The sequence below is a fragment of the Lipophrys pholis genome (assembly GCF_963383615.2).
Source record: "Lipophrys pholis genome assembly, chromosome: 7".
Taxonomy (NCBI): domain Eukaryota; kingdom Metazoa; phylum Chordata; class Actinopteri; order Blenniiformes; family Blenniidae; genus Lipophrys; species Lipophrys pholis.
In genome coordinates, this window is record NC_137638.1 from 5,601,533 (window position 1) to 5,628,076 (window position 26,544).

Here is a 26,544-nt window from a genome sequence, read left to right on the forward strand (position 1 = left end):
CAATTTTGTGTAATTGACTTTGCCAATATTTTTATGGCTTCCCTGTTCATTTTTTTTTTTAAAGTTTTTTAGAAATCTCTTTTTTAGATTTTATTTAAAATGGTTCTGTTGTGAATGTTTTTGCCTGCTTTAGTGTTTGTTTATTTATTTATTTATTTATTTATTTATTGTCTTTCTTGTTTTTCTTATACTTATCATTTCACTTTGTATGGTTTTTTATTTGTTTGTTTGTTTTTAATTGCCTTTGTAAATATTTGCTTTTGATCACTTTATATTTTCATAGCTTCCCTGTGTATTTCTTAACGCTTTTATGAGTTTAGAATCATTTCTCATAAAAACATTTTTTTGTATTGTTGGGGTGATTAATAATAATAACAATCTCCTTTATTATTATTATTATTGTTATTATTATTATTATTATTATTATTATTATTATTTCTGTCTGCAAGGCTCTCTGTTGAAGAGCGCATGTGTGAGCGCGTGGAGCGTCAGTGCTGTTGTGCGCATTAACCGGAGCCGAGCCGCTGAGCTCTCCACAGGCCGGCTGGCTGGGACGTGCAGTGGCGTGCTCTCAGACGTGCACTGGTGATCTGGGACGTGCAGCGGTGTAATCGGCTGCGGGCGGCTTCATGCCACGTCGTGCCGCCCCGCTGCGCTCCGCCCTCGCCGCAGACAGCCGCTCGGACTCGCCGGTGCGGACTCGGAACGATGCCCGGCGGCGTCATGCTCAGCGCCTCCCCGCGACACGGCCGCCGCTGCCCGCTGCTCCGCACCGAGACGCCACCGTGAGCCCAGGCCCACACGGTTCCCGGCGGACTCGGACGGGGCTCCCGCCGGTTATTGAACCCCAGCCCGCGTGCGCGCTCATGTGTTAGAATAATAAAAAACGCCAAGATGGGATTCCTGCACCAGCTCCATCTCCTCCTGTGGAAGAACATCAGCCTGAAGAGGAGGGGGCCGGTAAGTCTTCTCTCAACGCAGAAAGCAGCAGTCATGGGGGGAGTTTGAATTTTTATTTTTATTTATATAAATATCAGACGGGCGTCGGTTCCGCCGCCGCGCTCCTGCTGCATTACCGCTTTATTTCACCTGCCTGTGTGCGCGTGTGTGTGTGCGTGTGTTTGAATAACACCGCAGTAAAGCTGCGTGACTCCCCCCCCCCACCCCGTTCGCGCCCCTGCTGTAACAGGTTGTTGTTGTCGTCGTGTGTGTGTGTGTGTGTGTGTGTGTGTGTGTGTGTGTGTGTGTGTGTGTGTGTGTGTGTGTGTGTGTGTGGGACCTGAGCTGACCACGAACGCACTCCTCTGCACCACCTGATGCAAATCCTCCTGGAAGTTGAGGGAGTGGAGAGAGCGAGCACCACCCAGCCTCTGCTGCTCCGCTCTGCACACGTTCATCATCAAATACATCAAACGTCCCTGTCTTCTAGTCTGTGGAGCGAATTCCACCTGAAGCAGCTTGATATGGGCTGAACATTCAAAGTGAAAGAGGTTACAAAGGTTCCCACGAAGCTCAAAATACATAGATTTTTTTAATGTCTAACATTATGTTTAAAATTGAAAGGTGTTTCCTAAACAGGCAAACACATCATACATAGCAGAGATTTAAAACAAATATAGGCGTTTGACAATATTAATGATCGCCTGCAGGTTTGAGGTTTAAAAATCTCAAGAAAAAAGTCAAAAATAAAGTTAAAATCATCATTACGTTCTTCAAAATGTAGAAAACGTTCAAGAAATTGTCCCGAAATATTAGGATTAAAGTTTGAATAGAGCAAATAAAGAAGTTTGAGTCTAGAGAACCAATGAATAATGATGTTATATCAAATAAATATGAAATAATAATGAAGTTTTGAGAACAAGGTTAAGATGTTAAAGAAAAATCAAATGTTCTGAAGTAATTTAAACATGTCACAACAGTTAAATCAAAATTAAGACAAAATATTTACAGTCACTCGAATTAAAGCAGAATTATTAAAGATAATGTTGTATTGTTGTTACGGTGACTGTCAAAATAAAACTATCAAGACACATGAGAATATCGACTGGGAATTATGACACTCTGGAGGAAAACCTTGTTCTTATTGTCCATCAGCTGAGCATGTGCAGAAGAACTATTAACTATGGTTGTACTGCACATGTGCAGTAGCAAACACAGCATTTCCCTGTGTCCAAAGCTGTCTTTTCATTGGCTTGTTGTGTAAACAGACGCCCAAAACACAATAAAAGTTTTCAGTTTTCACTTGAAAATGTTGTCGTGTAAACGAAGCCTGAAATAGCAGTGAGCCTGCTCTTTCTCAGGTGAGGCTTTCGGGCCACATCGGGCTCCTGCGCTGGTTGAAAAGAGCAAAAAAAAACCAACCAAAAACCACATCTCTGTATGCATCTTTTCTTTGGAATTGTGCTGTTTTTCTTCTCACACACTGACATGTTTGTTCGGGGGTTTGGGGATGTTGACAGGAAGAGACAATGCTTCTGTTATATGATGATCCAGCAGGTCAGAGGGAGCAGTGACACAGATGGGGGCATTTTCCAGCCTCCTTTTGAAGCCGTTCTTGGTGCCATGGAAGCTTTAACCGATGTAAAAAAAAAAAGTGTCACTGCGCAATTTCATCATGTTTCATCATCAGAATTCTGATGCCTTTTCTTCCAAATCTCATGAGTACAAGCGGGACAGACGCTAAACCAGGACTTTTTTTATTGATGTAAAGTTGCAGTGATTATAAGAAAAACACCAAAAAAAATACAAATTTAAAGCTCATCAATGTATATTGTTCTATAATTTAAGAAATGTTATATTATATTGTTAAAAACATTCATATAAACATCAGTTAGGAATTGATTGTAGTACCACTTTGTACCACTAGGTGTGTGTGTCTGTGCGTGCGTGCGTGCGTGCGTGTGGGTGTGTGGGTGTGTGTGTGTGTGTGTGTCCCTGGTCCCAGTATATGTGGTTCTAAAATCTTCAGGTACTTTTATTGATGGATAGAGAATAAGAAGCAAAAGTTTTCTCTCGCTAATTTTATATTTGTGGCTTTCTATTTTGCTTTATTACAACATTTGCAATATATACAAACTCGTAAATAGACAATATTAATGTCTTATCGAGCCATTTTTCTTTGTCAGTTAATTGTAATTTTCGATTGGTTAGTCGCACAGCTCTTTGCGATTACACTACTTCATGGACTATAAATCCCACTTTATTTTAGTTGTTTGTCCGCTCATGCAGCGTACACATTCATAAAATATACATTGCGTTCCATGTTCGACCAATAGATGTCACTGTATGACTATTTATTGCCCTTGTCGTAATTACCGTAATTCCTGGACTATGGCTCTTTCTTTAATTGTCTGACTGGTATGGTTGACTTTTCTTAAAAAGTGACTTATATGTGAAAACAATCCTGTAGATATCATGTCGAGCCACTAGTTGTCACTGTATGATAACAGAAAACTGCTACAGTACGACAGATGAACCTCCTTTACTACTGTATTTGACTGACGGAGCAAGAACATTGTCTCCAAAACAAAAAATCCTCTTAATTTTCTAGATGTGGACTATAAATGTGACTTTTTTTCTTCTTTGTGACACATTTTTTGACAGATGCGATTTATAGTCGGGAAAAAATACTGTAGTTTCTTCAAACCAGCTGGGGGAATTAGCAGAACATTTTACCGTAATTCCTAGATGATAAATCACAACCTTTCAGCCGTTTGACTGGCCATGTGACTTATTGTATGTTAAGAAATGACTTTGAATGAATTTATTAAAACCTCATTTAGTACTATATATGAGGTTCTGTAACAGCAGCTATTCCATCTGGACATGCACATATAAGCTTAAGCACATTTTCTCCAGATGTGATTTCTAGTCCACAAAGTACGGTAAACATAATAACTCCATCTTGAATTTACACAGCAGAGTGATGGAAGCCTAATTGATCCCAGTTCAGTCAGTTTTTTATATGTTTATTGAACAAGTTGGGATCTTGAAGAATTTGCGATCTATTGAGCAGCCTTAGTATGTGAACATGTGAATGTCACTAACAGTTTAAAGTACTTTGAGGATACTAAAATCTATACAAATGATTAGATTCACCATAAAAACAAGTCTCTTATCTTGTTTTTACAAAAAAAAGGAAAAAAAAAAGGCATCCCCTTGCCCCCCGGATTCATCCTACAGCTGCACCCTCTGAAGCTCGCTGGCGCCCTCTATAGGCGAGACATTTTGAAAACTCACAGCCTGAAGCATAAAGAAATCTCGCATATTGCCATTCGAAGAGAAACCTCGCATGGATGTGAAAACATGCAGATGTGAGCTATAATCCGACGTGGTGACCTCTGCCAGTGTGACTCTGCATATTGTGAATCCTTTAATCCTTACAGCATCTATTATTAGCCATCACAGACCGAAAGCCCATCAGCACTTTTAATTTTACCGTTTGTGCTCTTTCTGAAAGTCCAGGCTCGTTCTGCACTCTGCTGCTGGTGTCCTGATGGAGGGGTGAGGAGGAGGCGGGGGGGGTGGGGGGGATATTTTTATCCCATCTACCTGCAGACTTCAAACCGGGAGGCGCACCGGAGAGAGCTCGTGTTGTATTAATAGCAAGGGCTGCGTCATTTCTGGCTGGATTTATAGCGGCGCTGCTCCGCTCCGGCCTCATTACGGCTGTCCATCGGATTGATGGTGGAGCTGAACGGGCGAGTCAGCACTCAGCTCGCTCCGCTCCCATATGTCGGTCCCTCCTGACCGAGTCCGGCTCGTGCACAAATTAGAAGCACGTCATGGCCCAGATGCATAAAGTACATCCAGGTTTTCTCTTTAAAAACATCCCAGTAGCCGATCTTTAAATAAATAAGGCTGTAGGGGCATTAAAAGTACACATAAAAGTACTAGCGCTCTGCTTTATAAGTTTATGTGTTGAAAAAATAATGCAAAATTCAGGATTTTAACACAAAAAGTTATAATAAAGGCTCTTCCGTACTTTCCGCTTTAAGTGTGCGCAGACCGCTCGGACCTGGCGGATGAGCCCGCGGTTCCATGCATGCTACATTTCAGGGTTCACGTCGGTGCGCGTTCAATAACGTAACAAAGCGATCCCATAAGTATTTCCACTTCTGGTGGCGTTAAAGTTTTTGATATTTCACTCCAGGAGTTCTGAGCCGTCCTGCTATCTTTATACTCTTTTAAAGTGTGATTGTACAGACGCGGATACCAGCAGATCTCTTCACACAAGCGCCCAGCAGGCGTCCATTGTTGTTGTTGTCCGTTGCACATAGGCATCCACCCGACAGCGCCATGAGTACTACACTACACACACGTGAGCGCAGAGAAGAAGACTTTAACAATGTGAGTACACAGACCATCATGTGGACCGACGATGAAGTTGAAATGTCATTACAGGCGACTCAACTATAAAACTACCAAGTCCCAGGAGAATATGGACTGGGAGTCGTGACACTCTGGAGGAAAACTTGAGCTACTGAGCATGTGCAGAAGAGCTTATTACCAAGGCCGTGGTGCGCAGTAGCATGGTTTCCGCTGTCTACACCGAGATGGAGCCCAAGCCTTTTCATACAGTCATACAGTTGCATTTTCCTCCTGTTTCCATGGCGACTGAGTCTGAGCATTCTCCAAAAGTTCCACCTTGGGAGCCGTTTATAAAAAGTTGTGTTTTCAGTGAATCTGAGCGCCGTTGTCACGTAAATGACAAGCAAAACACTGAAAGTTTTGCGTTTTCCCTTCAAAACTTCACTCACTCACTCACTCACTCACTCACTCACTCACTCACTCTGAGCCCTAAAGAGCCGGGGTCGAGCTTCGTTCTCCTTCTGATGAGTCCGGGATCAAACCAAACTTCAGGTGTGAAAGCCAAGCCCGCTCTGCTCGGGCAGCATTACTCACAGCCACCGGATCCACCGGCTGTATGAAATATTGAGCAGCGTCGCCGTAAGGAAGTTAATTATTTCACTGGTGAGGTGGTGAGCTGAGCACTGCTTCATGTCTGACTATATTAACACGTTTCTTTTGAGCGGAATCCGAAGGGGAAAACACAGCCAATCGCAAACGGAAACCAAAGTGAGCGTGCTCAGCTGCACACAAGGGCTCCCGCCACCAGCTCGCTGAGAGTCTGACCTAGATCTGGTCTCTCTTTAAATGATAGTCTTACAGCGCAGAACCCACCGGCTGGGTATCTATGAGACTGCAGAGAGAGCCAGGGACTCGACAACAGAGATTTAAAGCAGAGAGAGAGAGAGAGAGAGAGAGAGAGAGAGAGAGAGAGAGAGAGAGAGAGAGAGAGGAGAGAGAGAGAGAGAGAGAGAGAGAGATGAGAGAGAGAGAGAGAGAGAGAGAGAGTGAGAGAGAAGAGGAGAGAGAGAGAGAGAGGAGAGAGAGAGAGAGAGAGAGAGAGAGAGAGAGAGAGAGAGAGAGAGAGAGGAGAGAGAGAGAGAGAGAGAGAGAGAGAGAGAGAGAGAGAGAGAGGTGGAAAAACACACAACAGGAAAGCATTCATGAAGATGAGAGGAGAGCGAGGGGATGAAGGATGAAGCTGCAGACTGATAAGAGAGCGTTGCAAATCTGAGGCAGAAGGTTAACCGACAGCTAAATGAATTATAAATGCTATCTGTGCGCTCTAATAGAGCAGCAGCTGGTTCACAGGAGACAGGAGAGGTTATCTATGAATCCGGTGAGGCAGCTTCAGGACACTCGAGTGTTTTTAGCTTCTGGTCGTCAGACTTCCTGATTGTGACGAGTCCGTCTAGAAATCTTAGCTTCCTTTACAGGAGCACGCTGACATTAGCTGTCCATCAGCCGTTAAGGTTTTAATTTTAAAGATTTTCCTGGACTGGTAAGTCGGGATGCACCGATATCAGTATCGGGTCCGATACTGCACGGAGTACTCGTACTCGTAAAAGATCCCCGAAACAACGCCGCAAGAGGAGGCTTTCCCATGGATGCTCAATATCGCCATCCATGGGACGGTACTGGACGGGGTCTCGTGCATTTTCACTGACCAAAGTTGCGGATGTTAGCGAAAGCACGGTACCTCCCCGTTACCATTCTTCGTAGCCGCTCCGTTGAGGTACCTAGCACCACTGGTACAGGTTCATCCTGAATGAGGCTGTTCAGAACAACAAAGTTTTGCAAGCTGTGTCACAGAGAGTGGAGGCCACAACAAACGTGTTCTCCGTGCTCGTCCCGCGTTTACTGTCGCGAAATGACATCGCATACCTGCGTCGTTACGTAGCCGTTTAAAACCCGTTTAGAACCCGGAGTTCAACGTTAGCCTCGTTTTGCAAGACGAGCTGAGATCAGCTGAATATTTGAGAGTTTACTGGAAAAAGGTTCTGGAGTAATGTGAAGTACAGTAACAATGTTCCTTCTTCAAACTTACTTTCCAGAGTTAACATGTTTCCAATCTGAAGACTTTGTTTTTTTTAATTTAATTGAATTTTTTAATTTACTTACCAACGTGTTTAAACTGGTGAACTTTTTGTAAATGCTCCCACACTTTGAGACTTTCTGGTCTCCTGACCCGTCTTCACCGAAACAAGCCCAGATGAGCTTTAATTGAATGTTTTGTTGTTAACAATATAAACTAACATTGGATGCAGACGTGAAATAGTAGCCAGCATTGTGTCCTCACAACACGAATGTTCCTAGTTTGAACCAGTTGATTGATGGGTTGATGGATGCATGTTCTTCCAGTGCGTGCTCGGGTTTTTCTCTGCCGTCTGCTCCAATTCAAAGACTTTATTTGTGACTATGAGTTGGCTGTAGGTGTGTGTATCATTGTGTGTAATCTCTGTGATTGCACTATGGTGAGTAAACCTGTCCTTCGGTGTCAGTTGAATTAGGCGCGAGTCGACACAATCCTACCTGAGCTGGAGCCGTTATGGATAGATGGATGAATGAATTGATTCACTCTTAGGCAAACTGAGAGTACCTTTAAGGGAGGAGAATACATTAAAGGCAACTGCAAAATCGGGACTGCTCCATAACTGGAAAAAAGTAAAGGACATATCGCACCCAACAGCAGTTTCGCCAACCTGAATGCATTCACATTATTACATATTTTTGCACCTTTTACATTTTGGAGAGTGGTTATGGGAAGTTTTGCTGAGTCATTATATTTGAGGACAGACTGATGATGGTCTGCAGCATCCAGCTCAGTACAGACCAGTCAAACATCTCCAACACACAACAAGTCAAACCGTAGTCAAACTGGATGGAGGAAGTAATCCAGCCATCACCTTATTGTTATCGTTCCTCCATCAGAGGAAACTCCTCCTGGCTTCGTCGGACGTTGGACCCATCCGTCACTCAAACCAGACTGAAGCGTGACGCTTCTCGCCATCAACACCTTATGAGCGCCGTGTTTGAGGTTCACTTTACACCATTCAGCCCCACACTTGGCGTCATGCTTGGTGATGGAAGGCGCCATGCACCAGGTGGGAGTTGGAAACCAAGCTGCTGCCTTCACAGTTCATGTGCTGCTGGTGATGCTGAATAATTGAGTCAGTGGAGTGTTGGCACTTTCTGGCACTCAGCGGCCATGTTGCTGATCTGATGCTCCGATCCTGAGTGGATACGGTTTGTAGACAGCTGAAGGTAGGATAACGCTGAGGAACTTATTACATTGGAGACCGCCGACTGAAATCTCTCGGTTACAATCACTAGTCAACAATTTAGGTTCACGCTTCATCCAGCAAACGAGCTTGTGTGTTAACTTCTGAAATTCTTCCTGTTTCTTTTAAACTAACATTAGTAAATTACACAACACATGAATCAATACTAAAACAATAGCTTATGTAGGAATGATAAATAAATAAAGAATGTTAAGAGTATATAAATAGATTTTATGAGGTGAACTACACCATGAAATAAATAACTGAATAAATTTGTAAATAGATTAAAAAAATAATAATAATATAATAATATAATAGGTTGTCGAGAGGAATTAAACACTAAAAGTGCATAAAAAATGGAAATAAATGTAAGTAATTAAAATTTTTAAAGTCCACAAGAAGATTTTATGTTGATGTTTACATGTTTCCACTCATGTAGGATTTGATTCTTTATTTTTATGTATTTATACACATTAATTATGTGATGCGGGAAAGACAAACAAAAGTTGTTATTTTAAGTGTTTAAAGTTGTTTTTTAGTGCACTTTGTAACGCAGTAAGGGATGTTGCAGAAGAAGAAAACGCTGTTGGACGGACAAAAAGCACCACAACACCAGAGTGAACATGATTTGTGCTCCCAGTGTCGCCATGGTAACAGGGTTGATGTGACGTTTGCACCAGGGCAGCAGAAGTAGAGTTGGTGTGAACGTTCGCTGTAGTTTAGTCTTCATGAACACTAGTGAAAATGAAAAGACCGTGGGACAGACCTGCATCACGTTATTACGTCATGAAAGGTGAAGGACGTTTCATCAAAGATCGTGACGGAAAGTTTAAGGTGTATCTTTCGGTTTATCTTTATTAGCGGCTCTGATCTGAGGTTGTTTTAAAAAGCTAAGAATTTTTCACTCATAAATCTTCTACGCTGGTGTGATTATAATTGATTGGGTTGTTTTATCCTCCTGGATCCCCTTTCCTGAGGTTCTGATATTTGGCAACAGTTCGTGGTCACATTTCAGTGACTCTCCTCTCATGTAATGCAGATGCAATTTAGCAGAAAGGCCCCTGCAATCAATTTCCCCTCCACCGTTCACAAAAGCAGAGGATACTTGGACAGTTTAGAGACAGAGATCCATGAGCGTGTGCTTCATGTTTGACCTGCTCATTGATTGCCTGGATGCTGGTGGCAGCTTCATGCTGTGTGGATGCTGCAGAGACACGCTGCTCAGAAACAGTAGAAGGGTAAATGAAAGCAAATATCTTGAAGAAAATCTGCCCCAGCCTGCAGAAACCCGAGACGAGGGTGGGGGGGGGGGTGGTAATGATTGACCTTTCAACACCACGACGACGCAAAACTAAGAGTCAAGATGACACTGTAGCGGCGTCAGGAAGTCTCTTACTGCTAAAGTTCACATTCAACCCCATCAAACGACGTGGGTTAAGAGAGACTCTCCTCTTCATGTCTGGAGAACAGCTGCGAACAGCTTCAGGGTAACATTGTCGCCTCTTGATTCTTGGTCCAAGTGAAGCCAGAAGATGAAGGTTGCCTATTTTGAGTTAACTGAACGGGATGTCATTATATGCAGATGACGTCTTGTATTACGTAACTGAGCATGTGCACCACGACCATAGTAAATAGTTCCTCTGCACATGTTCCAGTAGATAACACAATAAGAACAATGTTTTCCTCTAGATAGTCATGACTCCCAGTCCATATTCTCCTAGGACCTAACAGTCCAACTTGATCATCTGCCCATTCAAATATCCGTGTACCCCCATTGTTAATGTTTACAGCGTATTGTTCCCTGCATGCATGTGTGTGTGTTTTCATTACAAAAACAAGCAACAGCGCTAACACTACACTAACTAGGATATAGGCAACGTTGTGCAGTGAAACGAGTTCATGAAGTCCTTGTTTCACAGTGTGTCAATTGATGAACTTAAGAGATGACTAAAATCGTACGATAAGAAAAGTTAATGATCTGCAAAAAGCCGAATTCTGGCAGAAAATTAGATGCAACTACTGTTTGAGAGTAGATAGGTCTGGTCTAGATTCTAGACAGTCTCTCTTCTTGTTTCTTTTGCATGTGGACATGTATGTTAATCAGGCAAAACCTAAATCCTTCCCTTTGTATCTTATATAAATATAGAAAACGGAATGGGCGTTTACCCTTTCTTAAAAGATGAAATAAGAATGAAATGCTTGACTTGAAAATGTCGTTCATGTACAACTGTTAGATTTCTGAATATGTTGCTGATCAGTAAATGGAGTTTGGTTGATTTTCTTCTGCTTGAGTGCAAGCAGGTTGCCTAGCAACCAAGTCTCCGATGGTCACGTTCTACAACTAGCAGCCAAGTTTGCGACTTTGTGTGTCAAAATGCTTCATTACTGCACACTGATTAAAATTGGAGACATATACTTTGTCATTTTCATTGAAATAGCAGCTTTGGATGAAATAATCCCTGTAAAGAGAATATTTTACACTTCTATACAGGGATTCCATTTATTTATTTTTTTTGATGTTGCTGGCTACTCTCAGCCATTTCCGGCCATAATCACTGGGACTTCAACAAAGTTGGATTACAACAGAATTGGTAGATTTCCCATTTGAATCAACACTTTATTATTTGCAAAAGTATTTTTTTGTGAAAGCTCCTTTGATTCTCACACATCCCAATGCCAAATTTGCACCAAAACATTTCACACAGGAATTCCGAATGTGTTTTTCGTCTCTCATTTCCCAGATTCAGGTGCGCATCAGTGTAAAACATGCAGGATGTCGATGTCGTGAGCTGTGACAAATTCACCCGACATCACTGGAAGCTCCAGAAGGATCTTAAAACGTTTACTTTTAGGAAATAAATGTTTGATCGTTCCCAAATTTCAATACGTTTCAAGCTGAAGTCGACGACGCCTTGGAGAGTGCAGGCAGCAGCACAGAGGTCATTTCTAAAGCAACAAGCTGTCCTTTGTCTCCTCATCTCATCTCTGGATTTAATCTAAGCTGCTGTCTCTGGTGCACATCCCAGGAGGAAGGAAGAAGCATTCAATAATTCATAGGCTGTCTGTGTCCCTCTCCTCATCCTCCTCTTCCTCTGCTACTGTCTGTCCGCCTCAGCTAAATCCGACTGGCACAGACTGGCAGCCAAGGGGACTGAAGGACTTTCTGCCAGCAGTCGTGCTCTGCCCGAATGCTCCATCATGAATACAGCTGCTTTTTTTTTGTTTTGTTTTTTTTGTGTGGATGGCCTATTTGATGATTGTGAGGAGGATTTGTCTTAGCCAGACAAAGGGGGGGGGGGGGGGGGGGGGATCAGCTTCAAATCAGAGCCATATCAACAACAGAATTCCAGCTGCAGCAGCTCTTACAGGTCCAATCAAACTACGCTAATCCACGCTAATCCACACTAACACATGCAGACTTTCTATTTTCTCACAGGTAATTGCGCGATGTGTTTAAGTGCACTCGGATAATGATTTGGACCAAAGGAGAAAGCCTTGATGTCGGCAGTGCAGCTGCAGGGCTGTTTTTATAATCTCAGATACTGCATTAGTATTAAAAAGTTCTGCTGAGTCAGCAGATCAGAAGCAGCATATTTTTTCTTTATGGGGATTAAAAAAAAAAAAAAAATCTTTTTGGCTCCTTTGTGGTTGTAGAGCTTTTCTTTGGCCAGCAACACCTCCTCCTCCTCCACCTCCACCTCCACCTCCACTCTCTACTCTCTCCTTCTGCAGTCTCCTCTCATTGTTTTGCTTCCTACGGTGGCCTGAAAAGGTCAACATGGTGAAAAATAAACACATCAGCACAAAACGCTTGAATATGAAAGATGAACAAACCGCAGTGAATGTTTACTGAGCAGTTACCTGTGTGTGTGTGTGTGTGTGTGTGTGTGTGTGTGTGTGTGTGTGTGTGTGTGTGTGTGTGTGTGTGTGTGTGTGTGTGTGTGTGTGTGTGTGTGTGTGTGTGTGTGTGTGTGTGTGTGTGTGTGTCCCGCAGGGAGAGCCACCTGTTTACTGGGCTTCACCCTACAGCCAACTACAAAATGCTGAGTGCTGCTTTTTATCGTTACACAAAGCTGTTGTCTTTACCTGTCACTGTTTCACGAAGCTCCTGTTGACTGGAGGATCAGCTCAATAATGCTGAACAAACTCAGTCCACCTGACTGCAACATGGGAATTGTTCCACTGGAAGTAGCTTTAGCATTAGCATGTATCCATGACAGCAGCTGTGATTAGCATCAGCATGTCTAAATAGCTGTAAGCTTCGTTGGTAGTTTGTCTCATTGCCATAGCTCATACATCTGTTTCTTTAAAAAAAGCTAAGATCCCGATTACAGAGCATCTTCCTCCCACTAACCTGATATAAGTTCAGATGATCCAGATTATAGAGCATCTCCCTCCCACTGATTGATGTAATACTAATAAACTAATATTATAAACTTTAATGCACAGATCCATATAAAACAAGAACAGAAAAGTTCATAGACAAAGTAGTAAGATAGAAAATAATGAAAGATACGACATATTAAACTGCATATACGTTTTTTTTACAGGTTTTAAAATTAATGCATTCTAAAGAAATATAACATTTCAAATGTTTTAAATTAATGCAACTATTATACAAACATTCAACTAATCTTAACTTCAACTAATCCAAATATCTTCCTGACTCTGTTGTCCATAAGGAGTTATGAGTTATCTTTCCCAAGCAATAAGTAAAGGAACTATTTTTCAGAGTAACTAGCAGAATACTAAAATACTGTACTCAAGGACATTTATTGTTACATTGCTCAGATTGTACTTGATTATAAATAGCAATGCTGTTGAAGAAAAACTGGGGTGAATATACAAAATTAAATTACAGCAATCTTAGTATTTTTCTGGTACTCATTAAGTACTAATTAGCAATAATTTGCAAAACATTTCCAATGAAAGCTTTTATTACAATGGGATGAGAGCTTCCTGTCAGTCCAAATCAGTCTTTGCATACATTGTGAAGATTGGTGAACAGTGGACCAATAGGATGAGCCGAGCCCCCATCGTCATGGCAACAGCTATGACGTTAAGAATGGACCCACTGAAATCTGATCCACTCACTTTTTTGTTTACGTGAACGGGCGAGACGGTGATAATCCGAGGAAGCTGCCTCTTCTGTTTGTTTATGTGTGTGGAGGTTTGAAGTGTTTGCTGCTTGCAGATGTTTATGTAACCCTGAGAGCGTTTCACATGAATCACACACACACACACACACACACACACACACACACACACACACACACACACACACACACACACACACACACTTTCTTATTGTAAACAGATGGGTCCAGTCACCCAACAACAAGCTCACCCACTGCCACGCAATTAACTGATTTCTACCTTCGTCAGTTTACTGACTCACTTCCAGTTACTGCAGCTTCAGAGCTGCTGTCTTTCTCATCATGCGCTGGCCGGTAGGATTAACATCACCCAGAGCCGTTTTAAAGACTAATATCCATTTGTCCATAGTGCTTGGGGAATTGCGTAGTCTCTACGCAGGCCCTTCACCCTGGAAGTTCTGTGTTGACGTTGCATGAGCTGTGATGTAGTTCACTACCATAACACTAGGGGACGTAGAAGGATCAGGTTGAAACCACATGAAACTCGTTGGTAGTGTTTATTTTCCTCATAATGAGCAATTTGGCTGAAAGATCGGCAGTGACTCAGTTTTGTGTGGAGATGGTTCACGGCAACGCATAGCCTTTGTGTATCGGTTGCCTGTGGAGCATAGCATTGGCTTGAGATGTACTATTGACTTGATGAGGAGTGCGTCATCGATCATGAACTAACATGGACATTTAACATGCCCCACTGTAAGCAGCAATAGCATTCGCTTCATCCACATTAGCTGTGATTAGCATTTGGATCCTCAAGCAAAGGTTGACTTTCTTTCATAAGCATTTAGCTTTGTGAGTAGCTCATTCAATTCAGATCTTTCAATACCAACGCTAATCAATTAGCCTTAATATTAGCCATCACCACTGTATGCTTTAGACTCAGCATACAGTAAAGCTAACTTTTCCATCATGAAGTTGTCCCTTTTGTCGCAAGTCAAACCATTACTCATTACTCATAGCAGGAGCTCTCATATCATATGTAAATTCATAATATTACATTTTAAGTACCATGATTTGATAGGACTATCAAACCTGGACTATTCGGTGCCCCTTTGGTTTGGTCACATGTCAGAAGATAGTCTCTAAAAGAAGCCTCTGCGTCCAACCTGTTGAACATTTTCTCTACATTCACTTGTCAACATGTCATGATCAAACTCCTACAGTAACAAGTAATGACAGCATTCAGGCCGGCCAACACACAAACAAAGCCAATGTGTGCGAGCAGATCCATGTGTGGGATGAAAAAAGCATGTTACATAACCTAAAGACTGGGGGTTGTTTTTGTTGGGTTTTTTTTAAATGCAAAATCAGTTATTTATGAAAGAAATTGATGTTCAATTGGGAAGAACACAATAAAAAAAGGGCATTACAGGTAACAGAGAATTACAGCTGAATTCGAGAGAGTTAGAGCTGCTAACTCACTTTGAGCTTCCATTTTTGTATACGAGCATTAATTCTGGAAAATGACTTTGTTCCTCTATTTTTGTGCTCACTATGATTGCCCCTTTGACGTATTAGCATTAGAGCTAAGTCACGCTGATCATCCGTTTGATATGTTAGCATTAGACCAGCTGGCTCACTTAGAGCATTGCTAACATCATTTAGCTGCCATGTGTGCAGCTGCTTGTTTCTCCTGTCTGAGGCCATGCTGACCTCAAGCTACTATCAATAGAAACCTCATAGAAACCTCTGCAAACTTCCCTTTAAAGGATTAAACTGTCCCCACAGAGGACAGGCACCTGAGTGACGACCTTAGGTTGGTTTGTTGTGCCTAAAAAGCTTTGATTTCCTCTGCTGAAGCGAGCTTTATCAGGCTTTTGCTAATCCACCCCCGCGGACGGAGTGTCCTCTAGTCCTCCGGAGGACGAGTCCTCGCCGGCTCCCAACTGTATGAGCCCGATCAAATTGCTCAGCGGGGATACATCTGAGTCCATCTCTGTTTATTTTGAGGCGAAGTGGCCCTTTAAAGGACGAGTGTGATTAGAGGGCAACGCAGCCAGACTGAAGATGACGCATCCATTTAGAAGGAGGGAGTCATTTCCCCCAGTGAGGGCGGGGCAGGACCGGTGGCGGGGGGGGGCTTTTAGTCGGGGTTTACTGCAGCAGGGATTAAAAGATGAGGTGGTGCGGTGCGATGACTCTCATGGACGACTGTGAATAGTCTTAATTCTTCAATCCCAGTCTGATTTTACTCATCTTCGTTGGACTTTAAGGCCCCATTTTCACAACAACATCCATCCATCTATCATGATCAGGGTCCCAGGGCGATGGAGCCAATCCCAGCCTACTATGTTCCAGGTCAGGATACATCCTGGACAGGTCACCAGTCTGTCACCGGACAAACACAGAGAGACAGACAATCACACACTCACATTCACACCTTTGGGCAATCAAGAGTCACTAACTAACCTCACACGCATGTTGTTGGACTGTGGGAGGAAACTGGAGTGCCTGGAAGGAAACCCACACAGGGAGAACTTGCAAACTCCACACAGAAAGGCCCCAGTCTGTATTTGAACCCGGACCTTCTCCCTGTGAGGCCACGACACCATTTCAAGTGAAAACGCAACGTTTTTGGATTTTTGTTTCTGCAAAGTTTTCTGTCTGCGTGCCATTGTTTTGAAAACAATGTCTGTTTACACAGAAACATAAAAAAACGCTGAAAACGATATAGTTAGCATGCCAGCAAGTTGGTGCTGGTTGGACAGACGACCAAGTTGAATTATTATTACGGTGACTGTCAAAATAAAAGTCCCAGGAGAATATGGACTGGGAGTCATGACACTCTGGAGGAAACATAGTTGTTATTGTCATCTACTGAGCATGTGCAGAAGAATTAGTTACTACAGCCGTGGTGCTCATGCTCAGTAGCAGCTTTGCTGCCTTTTCCATGGAGACGAAGTGTTTTTTAAAAAGTTCCACTCTGTAAGCCATTTTAGTTGTGTTTTCAGTGACTCCGAGCACCATTTTCCTGTGAACGGACACCCGAAACGCAACGACAGTTTTGCATCTTCACTTCAAAACGTTGTTTTAATGGGCCTAACATCACAGGCAATTCGACGGCTTATCGGAATTTAAAGAAATCAAGTCAAATCCTCACTCAAGCTGAAACATCCAGAAGAGAAAGCTTAGTGCAACAAATAATCCAAATGGAAATATTCACGTTAACGTCATTTATCCTCTATGAATGCTAAAAAAATGTTTTAAGGCTGATATAGCCTACTCTGTCAACAGTACGTACAGTGCATAGCCTCTACACGGTCGCTTCATCCTAGAAGTTCTGCACTAAGGTTGACCCGTGAAGTAGTTCATTGCCATAACACTAGGGGGCGTAGAAGGATCGGTTGAAACTCGTTCATAGTGTTTCTTTTCCAGCTGTGCAGTTGAAGTTTCTGCAGAGTTCCAGACAACGCAAAGGCTATGTCTATTCTTTGTGTATCCTTTGCGTACAACGTATATATTAGACTTCATACATCCATGTGTTGGAACGGCCATCTCAAGAATCAACTCTACAAATTCCAAGATAACAAGGAAAACTTTTTCAAGAGAGAAGTCAATGATCGCTCGTGTGTCGTTGATCTGAAGTTGGATTGAGAAAGTACTGATTCAGGAAGCATTGTTCTATGACAGAGGTCGACAACTTTTAATGCCAATAGAACTCTTTTTGTAACTTATCCACCAAATTAAATTCACCTGGAGCCACAAAACACGTTTAATCTTTAAAATAACAATATTATTTTTTGAGATGTGTACGGTAAATTCCTCAAAATCCAATCTGACATGTTGTCATTCCACTAAGCTCAAAGAATAAAATATATTAAGATTGAATTGTGGAAAACTTCCGTTCCTCCCTGATGGATTGACTTCCTCCAACCCAATAAATCCTAAAGATTAAGTTTGATTCTCCACTTGGACCTTCGTACTGAACAGCAGAATTTCCCTCCACGTCCGGACGCGTTGCACTGAAACACACCGTTATTGAGCGACACGTGGTTGGTTGTGGCGGCGTCCTGGACTCAATCCCGCTCACTGGTCCCCGAAGCCTCCGTCCTCCTCCAGCTCAGAGTCATGATCGGCCTCTCAATTATTAATAACTGAACTGCAAATGAGTGGTGAGCGGCTGCTTAATAATACATCTGCAGCAGCAGAGTTACAGGTTCTTTGTGTTTCAGAGTTGGCTGAACGTGTGGCTGCCCCTGTTTTCGCAAGAGTTCATGAACGGTTCACACGGACTGTTTTTCTGCTGTGCTCAATATGACATTTTTGTGAGACTATCGTAACTTTATCAGGAACCAGAAAAACCGGACACACACACACACACACACACACACACACACACACACACACACACACACACACACACACACACACACACACACTGCATACACTCACTGTGACGATCGCCTCACGATTGGTCAAAATTGCGGAAAATCTGCATCGATTGGTTAAAGTTGCAGGCCTCGATAAAATGTTCTTGAGTCGGTCTCTTCCTCTCAAAGTCATGGTCTCATCTGGGTCTTGGTCTGCAACTCTGTCTCAGCCTCTTAAAATGTTCATGTTAGACACCTTCTCTTTATAGATGTGAAATGTTTGAAAAAACACCTGTTACTCTTTAAAGACGGCGAGAGAGCGACCAGGGCTGAGGGCTGGCAGTCCGCAGGGTGTTTGACCTCGAACATGTAAAGATATGTGTGTGTGTGTGTGTGTGTGTGTGTGTGTGTGTGTGTGTGTGTGTGTGTGTGTGTGTGTGTGTGTGTGTGTGTGTGTGTGTGTGTGTGTGTGTGTGTGTGTGTGTGTGTGAAAGCTCCAGGACCCTTCACTCTCACACACACTCACACATAAATCCAATGATTTGTTATTCAAATCACACATTTGAAATTCTCTTCCAACACACCAGAAGCATTTCACCCAGCTGTGTGTGTGTGTGTGTGTGTGTGTGTGTGTGTGTGTGTGTGTGTGTGTGTGTGTGTGTGTGTGTGTGTGTGTGTGTGTGTGTGTGTGTGTGTGTGTGTGTGTGTGTGTGTGTGTGAGAGAGAGAGAGAGAGAGAGAGCGAGAGAGAGAGAGAGAATCTATGGTCTCTTGTCTCCTATTTAAATGGGCCGTTTGTCTGTCATGACCTACACACAGACACAGAGTCTTACAAAGAGGTTATGGTTTCTGTGGACAGTGGAACAAGAGAGGACTATGCTGTCATATTCAACACACACACACACACACACACACCCACACACACACACACACACACACACACACACACACACACACACACACACACACACACACACACACACACACACACACACACACCTCCTGTGGCCTGCTTGTCGTCACAGTTTGATTACAGTTCGGGGAGGTGAAGGACGAGTCGGCTCGGTTGAACTGAGTGATGAAGCAGGAACTTCAGTTTATCAGAAGCCACAGACTGTTTAGCAGCTGCGTGTTCACCCGGCTCCTGTTTCATATAATCTAGATACAGAAAAAAATGTAAAAATTCAGTTTGAACTGGCTTTAATACACCAACAGGAAGTTCACCCAATATGTGGGAATATGTCCAAGTGTCCACAAGAATACGAAAAAGATCTCTCCTCTTTCTCCTCCTCCTCTTCGTCCTCCTCGTCGTCCTCCTGCTGATTTATGTTGTCTGGTCCCCGCAGTCTGCTCTGTGTCCAGTCCAGAGGCGGACTAATTGAATCTTAGACACTGACAGTATTTTTCCTCCATCGGGAATAATGAAAAGCAAAGTAAAAGGGCCTCATGTCGAAGTGGCTTATGCGCTTTGTGACATCGATCGGAGATTAAAACCCCAGACTGGGATCAGGGACAGTGAAAATAAAAGTAATTTATTACAGTTACTAGCTACGTATTGCAACAGAAAATGAAAAGTTGTGTGTCCTCATAAAACAGCTGTGTCATTGTAGTGTTAGCGTTAGCATTAGCTGAGCTTTCAGTACTGTGTGGGTCAGTCTGATTAACTCATTAAGTTCAGATGAAGATACATCAGTTTGTGGGAGGAAGATGCTCTATAGAAAGATCGTAGCTCTTCTTGAAGAAACAGATTTATGAACTAAGGACAATGAGAAGAAGCATATAGTGGACTAAATGTACCAAAATCAAATAAATAAAACATTTATTGAATTGGAATTAAATATATAAATGCGTCATTAATTCAACAAAAATAACAAAAAAAACGTATATAATTATTTCAATATTTAATAAATTATTTCATGGTTCGGTGTGTGTGTATATATATATATATATATATATATATATATATATGTGGAGTAAATTGATTTTTTTTTTTCATCCACAGTGGGTGCTGGCCTTTGAGATCTTCATCCCACTTGTCCTCTTCTTCATCCTCCTGGGTCTGCGGCAGAAGAAACCAGCCATTCCTGTCAAAGAAGGTATGAGAAGACAAGAAGCAGCATTTAATACAGGTTTAGGTTTTTCAGGATGTTTGACACTTCACAGTTTGGACCTTTCTTTCCTGTCAGAAGTAACATTTTGATTGTAAATGGATTTTCACTTATATAGCGCTTTACACTGTTAGTCACGTTCACATTCACCCATTTACACACCAATGGCGCCGGCTACCATGCAAGGACCAGGATCACAAAAAAGACATAAAATATCAGGATAGTCGGTTTCTTTCAGTATTATTTGGCAATTTAAATGCTATTCTACACAACCAAAACAAAAGTCTCAATTTAAGTTTAATCTGTGAGATTAACACTTACCATAATAAAAATAAAGTATAAATATCTAGACGCTGCGAGCCGTTCCTTACTTTACCTTTAAGATCTAAACATTAACAATAAAGCACAAATAATCTTGAGGTTTAAGTTGCATTTCAACTCTTGGATTTCCCGAATATGAGGATTTTTTCTTCCCTGCATCTTCTTCTCTGGTTTTGGTGTATTTCTGTGGCAGGGTTACAACTCCACCTAAAGGCCTGGCATATGTACTACATCGTTTTAGCCGTGTTCAAAGTGACGTGTGGAGGAATTGTTTTTAAGAACAACAGGGAGAAAAAAGATTTGTTGTGGCTCGTGTATGGACCATAGATGAAAGTCACCTGTAATAACAATCTAACTCGGTCGTTCGTCCATACCAATGTCCATGTACTGCCGTTGTTAATGTATATAGCTTATTGTTCTCTCCGTGAGTGTGGTTTCATTATAAAAACTAGTACCGGGCCCTCGGTAGAGCGCAGAACTTCGCCAACGCCGCATTAGTGTGCAGAACTGAGTTAGCATAGCTAGCATGATAGCCGTTAACTAGGTAGGTCAGGTAACTAAATCACTGTGTGAAACACTGAGCAGGTAGCGTCTCCATGGCAACAGACGCTGATCTCCTTTTATCTCCTCCTTGAGTTGCCTCTCTCATCCCCTTTTAATGGGAAATGTTTTGCAGTTTTTTGGGAATTATTCAGAAATGGTTCGCTGTTAACGTCCCACAATCTAATCACATGGTCATTGGATGATGGCAAATCATCCCTGAAAATTTCATGCAATTCGGGTGATTAGTTTTTTCAAAAAGTTGGTAAAACCCATACAAACCAATAAATAAATACAGACGAAAACATAACCTTGTCGGCCAACTTTCGTTGGCGAAGGTAAACAAACAGCACCTACTAGTGGCCTGACACGCTAACGACATTGTTTTCAATGTTTCTGCCATTTCCATGTAAACGGACATAATTTTAAAACGTTGCCGTGTAAATGTGAAACCTTTCTGAAACGAAAAGGCAAAAACAATGCTTTTCACTTGAAATGTTGCCGCGTAAACAGGGTCTCAGTTGTGTATAACTTTGATATAGAAGTGTCTTCTCATGTAGTTACTAATGTCCTCACTATGGTCCTCACGAGGAAGCAGCGCTACAGTAGGTAGCACTGCGGCACGGGGTGAGGGGGGTCAATGTCGATGTTGAAACTCAACTTTGTTTTACTTTGAGTTCTTTTTTTTTTTTCTTCATCTCGTCCCGTATGCTGCTGTTAAAACTGTCTTTACATGTTGAGCTGCACTGCCGGAGCTCAGGGAGGCTGCATGAGTTACCCCGGTAGTCTCCGTCCCGTCGTCCATGTTGAAATGTTTTGCTGTGATGTTGGTGAAGCTGAGCAGCTCACACTGCTGCTCTGCTGTGGTCCGCCTCCTCGCCATGTGCCGTAGTTTCTGTGTCTTCAGTTCACCGCCCAGGGCCTGATTTACGCAACGAAAGCCTCAAAGCTAACTTAATCTCTAAACATGCACCGATAACATTGACATCATTACTTAATAATGTGATTACAATTCTTAGAGAAACTTTAAAAGCCTTTTATTTCCTGTTACTTTGAACCTGAAGATTAGTGCTTCTGATTTCTGGTCAGAATGAAGTGAAATACAACTATCAATATGGGAACTTCCTGTCTGGTTCAGTTTATGCAACTTCAACAGCTGCTTGTTTGGGGGCGCTATCGCGGGTAGCCACAAGAGACAGCAATCTATAGTCTTCAGACCAGTTATCAATGAGCACCTTCCTCACTTCTTCTTCCTCACTACTCCACGTCTGGCCACAAGATATTTTCCAACTTTTTCTTTCTGCGTCTTCTTTGGATTCGCACTGTTAGCTTTGTTTGTTTACTACCTAGAATGCACTGCGCTCTACGTCACGTCCTCTCTCTCCGTACGCTGTGAGTCCCTGACTCATTCACCTTGTCTGCAGACCGGGACCTCAGTTCACTTTCAAGTGAACCGAGATCCACGTTTTCAAGAGGACCAGAGTTCACTTCTTTGATCCGGATCAGAGTTCAGTGGAGCGTTCACACACACACGAATGAAGCGGAACAAACTTTAATTTGGACCAAACAATGCTGGTGTGAAAGTGCCCTTAAATACCATATTTTGCCAACTATAAGTCACACCTCATAAGAAAAAAAAGAGTTTTACCTCGGAATTTTCTATCAATAACGTTGTTATTCCTGCTTATTTAAGTCGACACCTCTCATTTTAACTTGATGAACTTCATCCAGCTGAAAGAGTAATTCAGCTGTAGCTGTTGGTAAGTCAGGCCCTCTGCGTCCAGTCGGTCGAGTTCTTCATGTTGTAGTTGTAGCTCCCAGTTTATTTTCATGTTTTTGTTTTTTGTTTATCTCTGTTCTTTCATCTTCTGCTCCTCTTTGTTTCAATACCCATTCTTTCTTTCTGTCTTTCTGTCTTTCTTTGTTTTGGTGCATGATGCATGTTCTCCACATGTTGGACGGAGCAGTGTGTAAGTCTCATCGTGTTTGTCCTCATCGGGTCCTGTTGCCTTTAACCTTTAACCTTTTACCTGACTATCTCCCCAATTATCAAAGACTGTATGAAAACCTGTACGATTCAGTCACTCAGCATCGCTTTCTTTAGTTTTAGTTTCACTCTAATTAAAGAACACATGAGGAAACACTTGAACAACATTTGCTCTCCTGAACTCATTGGAGTCATTTACGCCACTCTTTTTTTTATCTCCTGGAGCTTTTTTGGTGACTTAAGCCATAACTTGACAAAGATCTTAATTGAACTAATAAGAAAAACACATTTGAGACTTAAGTTCCTTATGCCTTTGGTTTTTTTGTACCTATTTTGCTTTCTTCTTTTCTGTCGTTCCGTTGACAGAAGAACACCATCGAAACATGTCAAAGTATGTTGTAAAAACCTATTTGCCTGAAAAGAAGAAAGCAAATCTGTTTTTCTGAGTGTCACAGTTGTACTGAACTGGACTCTGAGAATCTTTCAGCTTGGGTTCTTTGCAACCTGTGAGCATCCTGTCAGGGAAAATCCAAATAGTTGTTCATCCTTCAATCATTTATATAGGATCAAATCACCGTTTAGCACAGGTTTGGTGACTAATCTGTGTTTCCACGTTTAAGAATCTCCTCATGGATGAATCCGCCTCTTCACAGGAGCGAGGACATCAGGACACCCTAAAATGTCTGAGCACTCTCCCTGAGTGGTCATAAATAGTGTATTTCACCTTGTCAGGTTCTTGGCACAAATTTCTGTGTATCAGTACAAACTTTCCTCCAGAAACTAGGAAGGAACCAAGTTCATTTCCTTCAGGGCTGAGTCACTGAATCACTTTGTTTTAATTCTGTTTGTGTGTGTGTGTGTGTGTGTGTGTGTGTGTGTATGTGTGTGTGTGTGTGTGTGTGTGTGTGTGTGTGTGTGTGTGTGTGTGTGTGTGTGTGTGTGTGTGTGTGTGTGTGTGTGTGTGTGTGTGTTCCTCTCAGTCCTGATCAGTGATGAGGTAAAGCTTTACTCTACATGCTAGTAGGTGATTAGTTAGTTTGAGCATAACCTGGTCTATCTCTCTTTTATACCACCACGACTATATGTTAACTAAAACTCACTGATCAGCTTCCTCCCGCTTCCATCCAGATTATGGAGCATCCTTCTCCACTAACATCCAGATTATAATTTTGTAGAATCGTTAAAAAGGAAATGTTCCAGGTAACAAGTAACTTTTTACTTATTGAGTTACTAAAATATCACTTAGAAGAAGAAGAAGAAAAAAAACCATCACTAGAATAAACCGAAGAGTTTTGTGGGTGTTGGACTCAGAGGAACACACTCGTACTGATATTTAATAATGAATAATCTGATTAATCTCTTCTTTTTGAACGGCTGTGGTCACACAACTTGAATTGCCTCTCACTTTTCAGTGTGTGATCGGAGTGTTTCTACATGTCCTTGTGTGATTTGATGGACATTTGTGTGATTTATAACCTGTTCCTCTTCTTAACCCCCTGACCCGTGCTCACCTCTCAGCTCTGGAGGGCCGAGGCGACGCATGTCAGTGAGCGGTCACAGATATAGAAGATAATACAGAATAATTTAACTGGACTTGGTTTGTAAACTCACATGAAAGAGTGATAATCCTATTTTCTTGCATTTCCTTGAATTTGTTGGTTTAGAAAATAAATAACAGTAGAAACATACAAACTTTAAATTTCAGCATGAGCAGCTTTAAAGGCCATTTCTATTTGCAAAAGTGTATAAAAAAACAACAACCTTTCAAACAACATGACTGTGAGTATTTTTCTCTGGTTGACTGTAAAAACAAAAAGCAACAACTGCCACCTCACAATGTAAAATATATCGTATTTTAAGAAAAAGAAAGACAGAATCAAAAAATTGCTTTTTTTGTAAATGTATTTAAAAAAGTAATATTTAATATCTATATATAATAATATCTCATATTCTTTTATGATAATATCAATAATAAAAGAAGAAATTGGAATGCACAATTTATTATACTTATTATTATTATTATTATTATTTTAAAAATAAAAATGTTAATTACACGGTTTTAAATAGTATTTAATTTTTTTTAACTATCTTTATGTTTTCATCATTAACAATGCTCGTTACAGTAAGAATGACCCCTCAGCTTGGTATTGGGAGGTCACAGGTTCGATCCCCACCACAGTCAGGCCACCACCGTGAGTAAGACCCTCGACCCCCACCAGCTCCCAGAGGGCCGTGATGTGGCCGCCCACCAATGGGTCATTCCGGTGAATAAATTTCCCCAAAGGGATTAATAAAGTATCATTACAAAAATGTATTCCACGTCATCTCTTCAGCACCAAATAACAAACAGCAACAAAAAAAACCTATTTCTGCTGATTCAGAAGGAACAGGGAGAAATGTGGACGTTGACGTTTCCAGATGAAGTTTGAATAAAAAGTACTTTAGTCTGTGTGACATCAGCACAGTTAGTCTGGTTGATGTGTTTATTCGTGGTGCAGGAACTCAAAAAAACCATGGACAGGGCTGCCCCCGAAGGCCTCCTGAGTTCAGTGGGAGCCCTTTTTGTACACAGACAGATGTGCTGGTCCCGACCGCTGTGCTGACATGTGTGGGCGCCTCGGACCCCCAGCCGGACACTCCGGACTCCTCACAGATTGTCTGCCTCCTTTCTCCACATGACAAACCCACCTCTTCTCTCTACATCCTCTGTGGCTTCTTCTGTCTTCCTCCCTCCCTCCCTCCCTCCCTCCCTCCTCCCCTCCCTCCTCCTGTGCAGCCTTCTACAGCTCAGCGCCCCTCACCTCAGCCGGCATCATCCCCATCATGCAGTCGCTGTGTCCCGACGGGCAGAGAGACGAGTTCGGATTCCTGCAGTACAAAAACTCCACGTGAGTGGATTTCTTTTAGTGATGGCCAATTGAGCAACCCTCATGAACCACTTTCTTTATTTCCTGACCCCACCAGAGGGCACTATTGGTTTGAATATAGAGGCTGAAAGACTGGCAATGAAGTGAATGCTTTCAATGATTTGTTGAACAGGAAGCGCCATCTTGTGGCTTCAGAAAATAAAGACAGTGGTTCATGAAGCTTCATTTGGTCATCACAAAAACTCCACATTGATTATTTATTATTATTATTATTATTATTATTATTATTATTATTATTATTATTATTATTATTATTATTATTATCATTAACTTCTTTTTTACTTTTTTTACTTTTTAAAAAAAATTATTCAAGTGTTCTCCCTAAGTGATTATCTATCCATCTATCTATCTATCTATCTATCTATCTATCTATCTATCTATCTATCTATCTATCTATCTATCTATCTATCTATCTATCTATCTATCTATCTATCTATCTATCCATCCATCCATCCATCCATCCATCCATCCATCCATCCATCCATCCATCCATCCATCCATCCATCCATCCATCCATCCATCCATCCATCCATCCATCCATCCATCCATCCATCCATCCATCCATCCAT

General features: G+C 41.9%; 1 protein-coding gene across 1 annotated transcript in view; it reads left to right on the forward strand.

The window, feature by feature from the left end:
- Positions 1–668: 668 nt before the first annotated feature.
- The window catches only part of abca2 (ATP-binding cassette, sub-family A (ABC1), member 2), a 51,039-nt gene continuing 25,163 nt past the window's right edge, over positions 669–26,544 (forward strand). Inside the window, exons 1-3 of the mRNA XM_080468434.1 lie at positions 669–960; positions 20,095–20,188; positions 25,825–25,936. Of these exons, the coding sequence (XP_080324560.1) occupies positions 895–960; positions 20,095–20,188; positions 25,825–25,936 (272 nt within the window). The 5' untranslated portion in view covers positions 669–894. The remainder of the gene's footprint in view (positions 961–20,094; positions 20,189–25,824; positions 25,937–26,544) is intronic.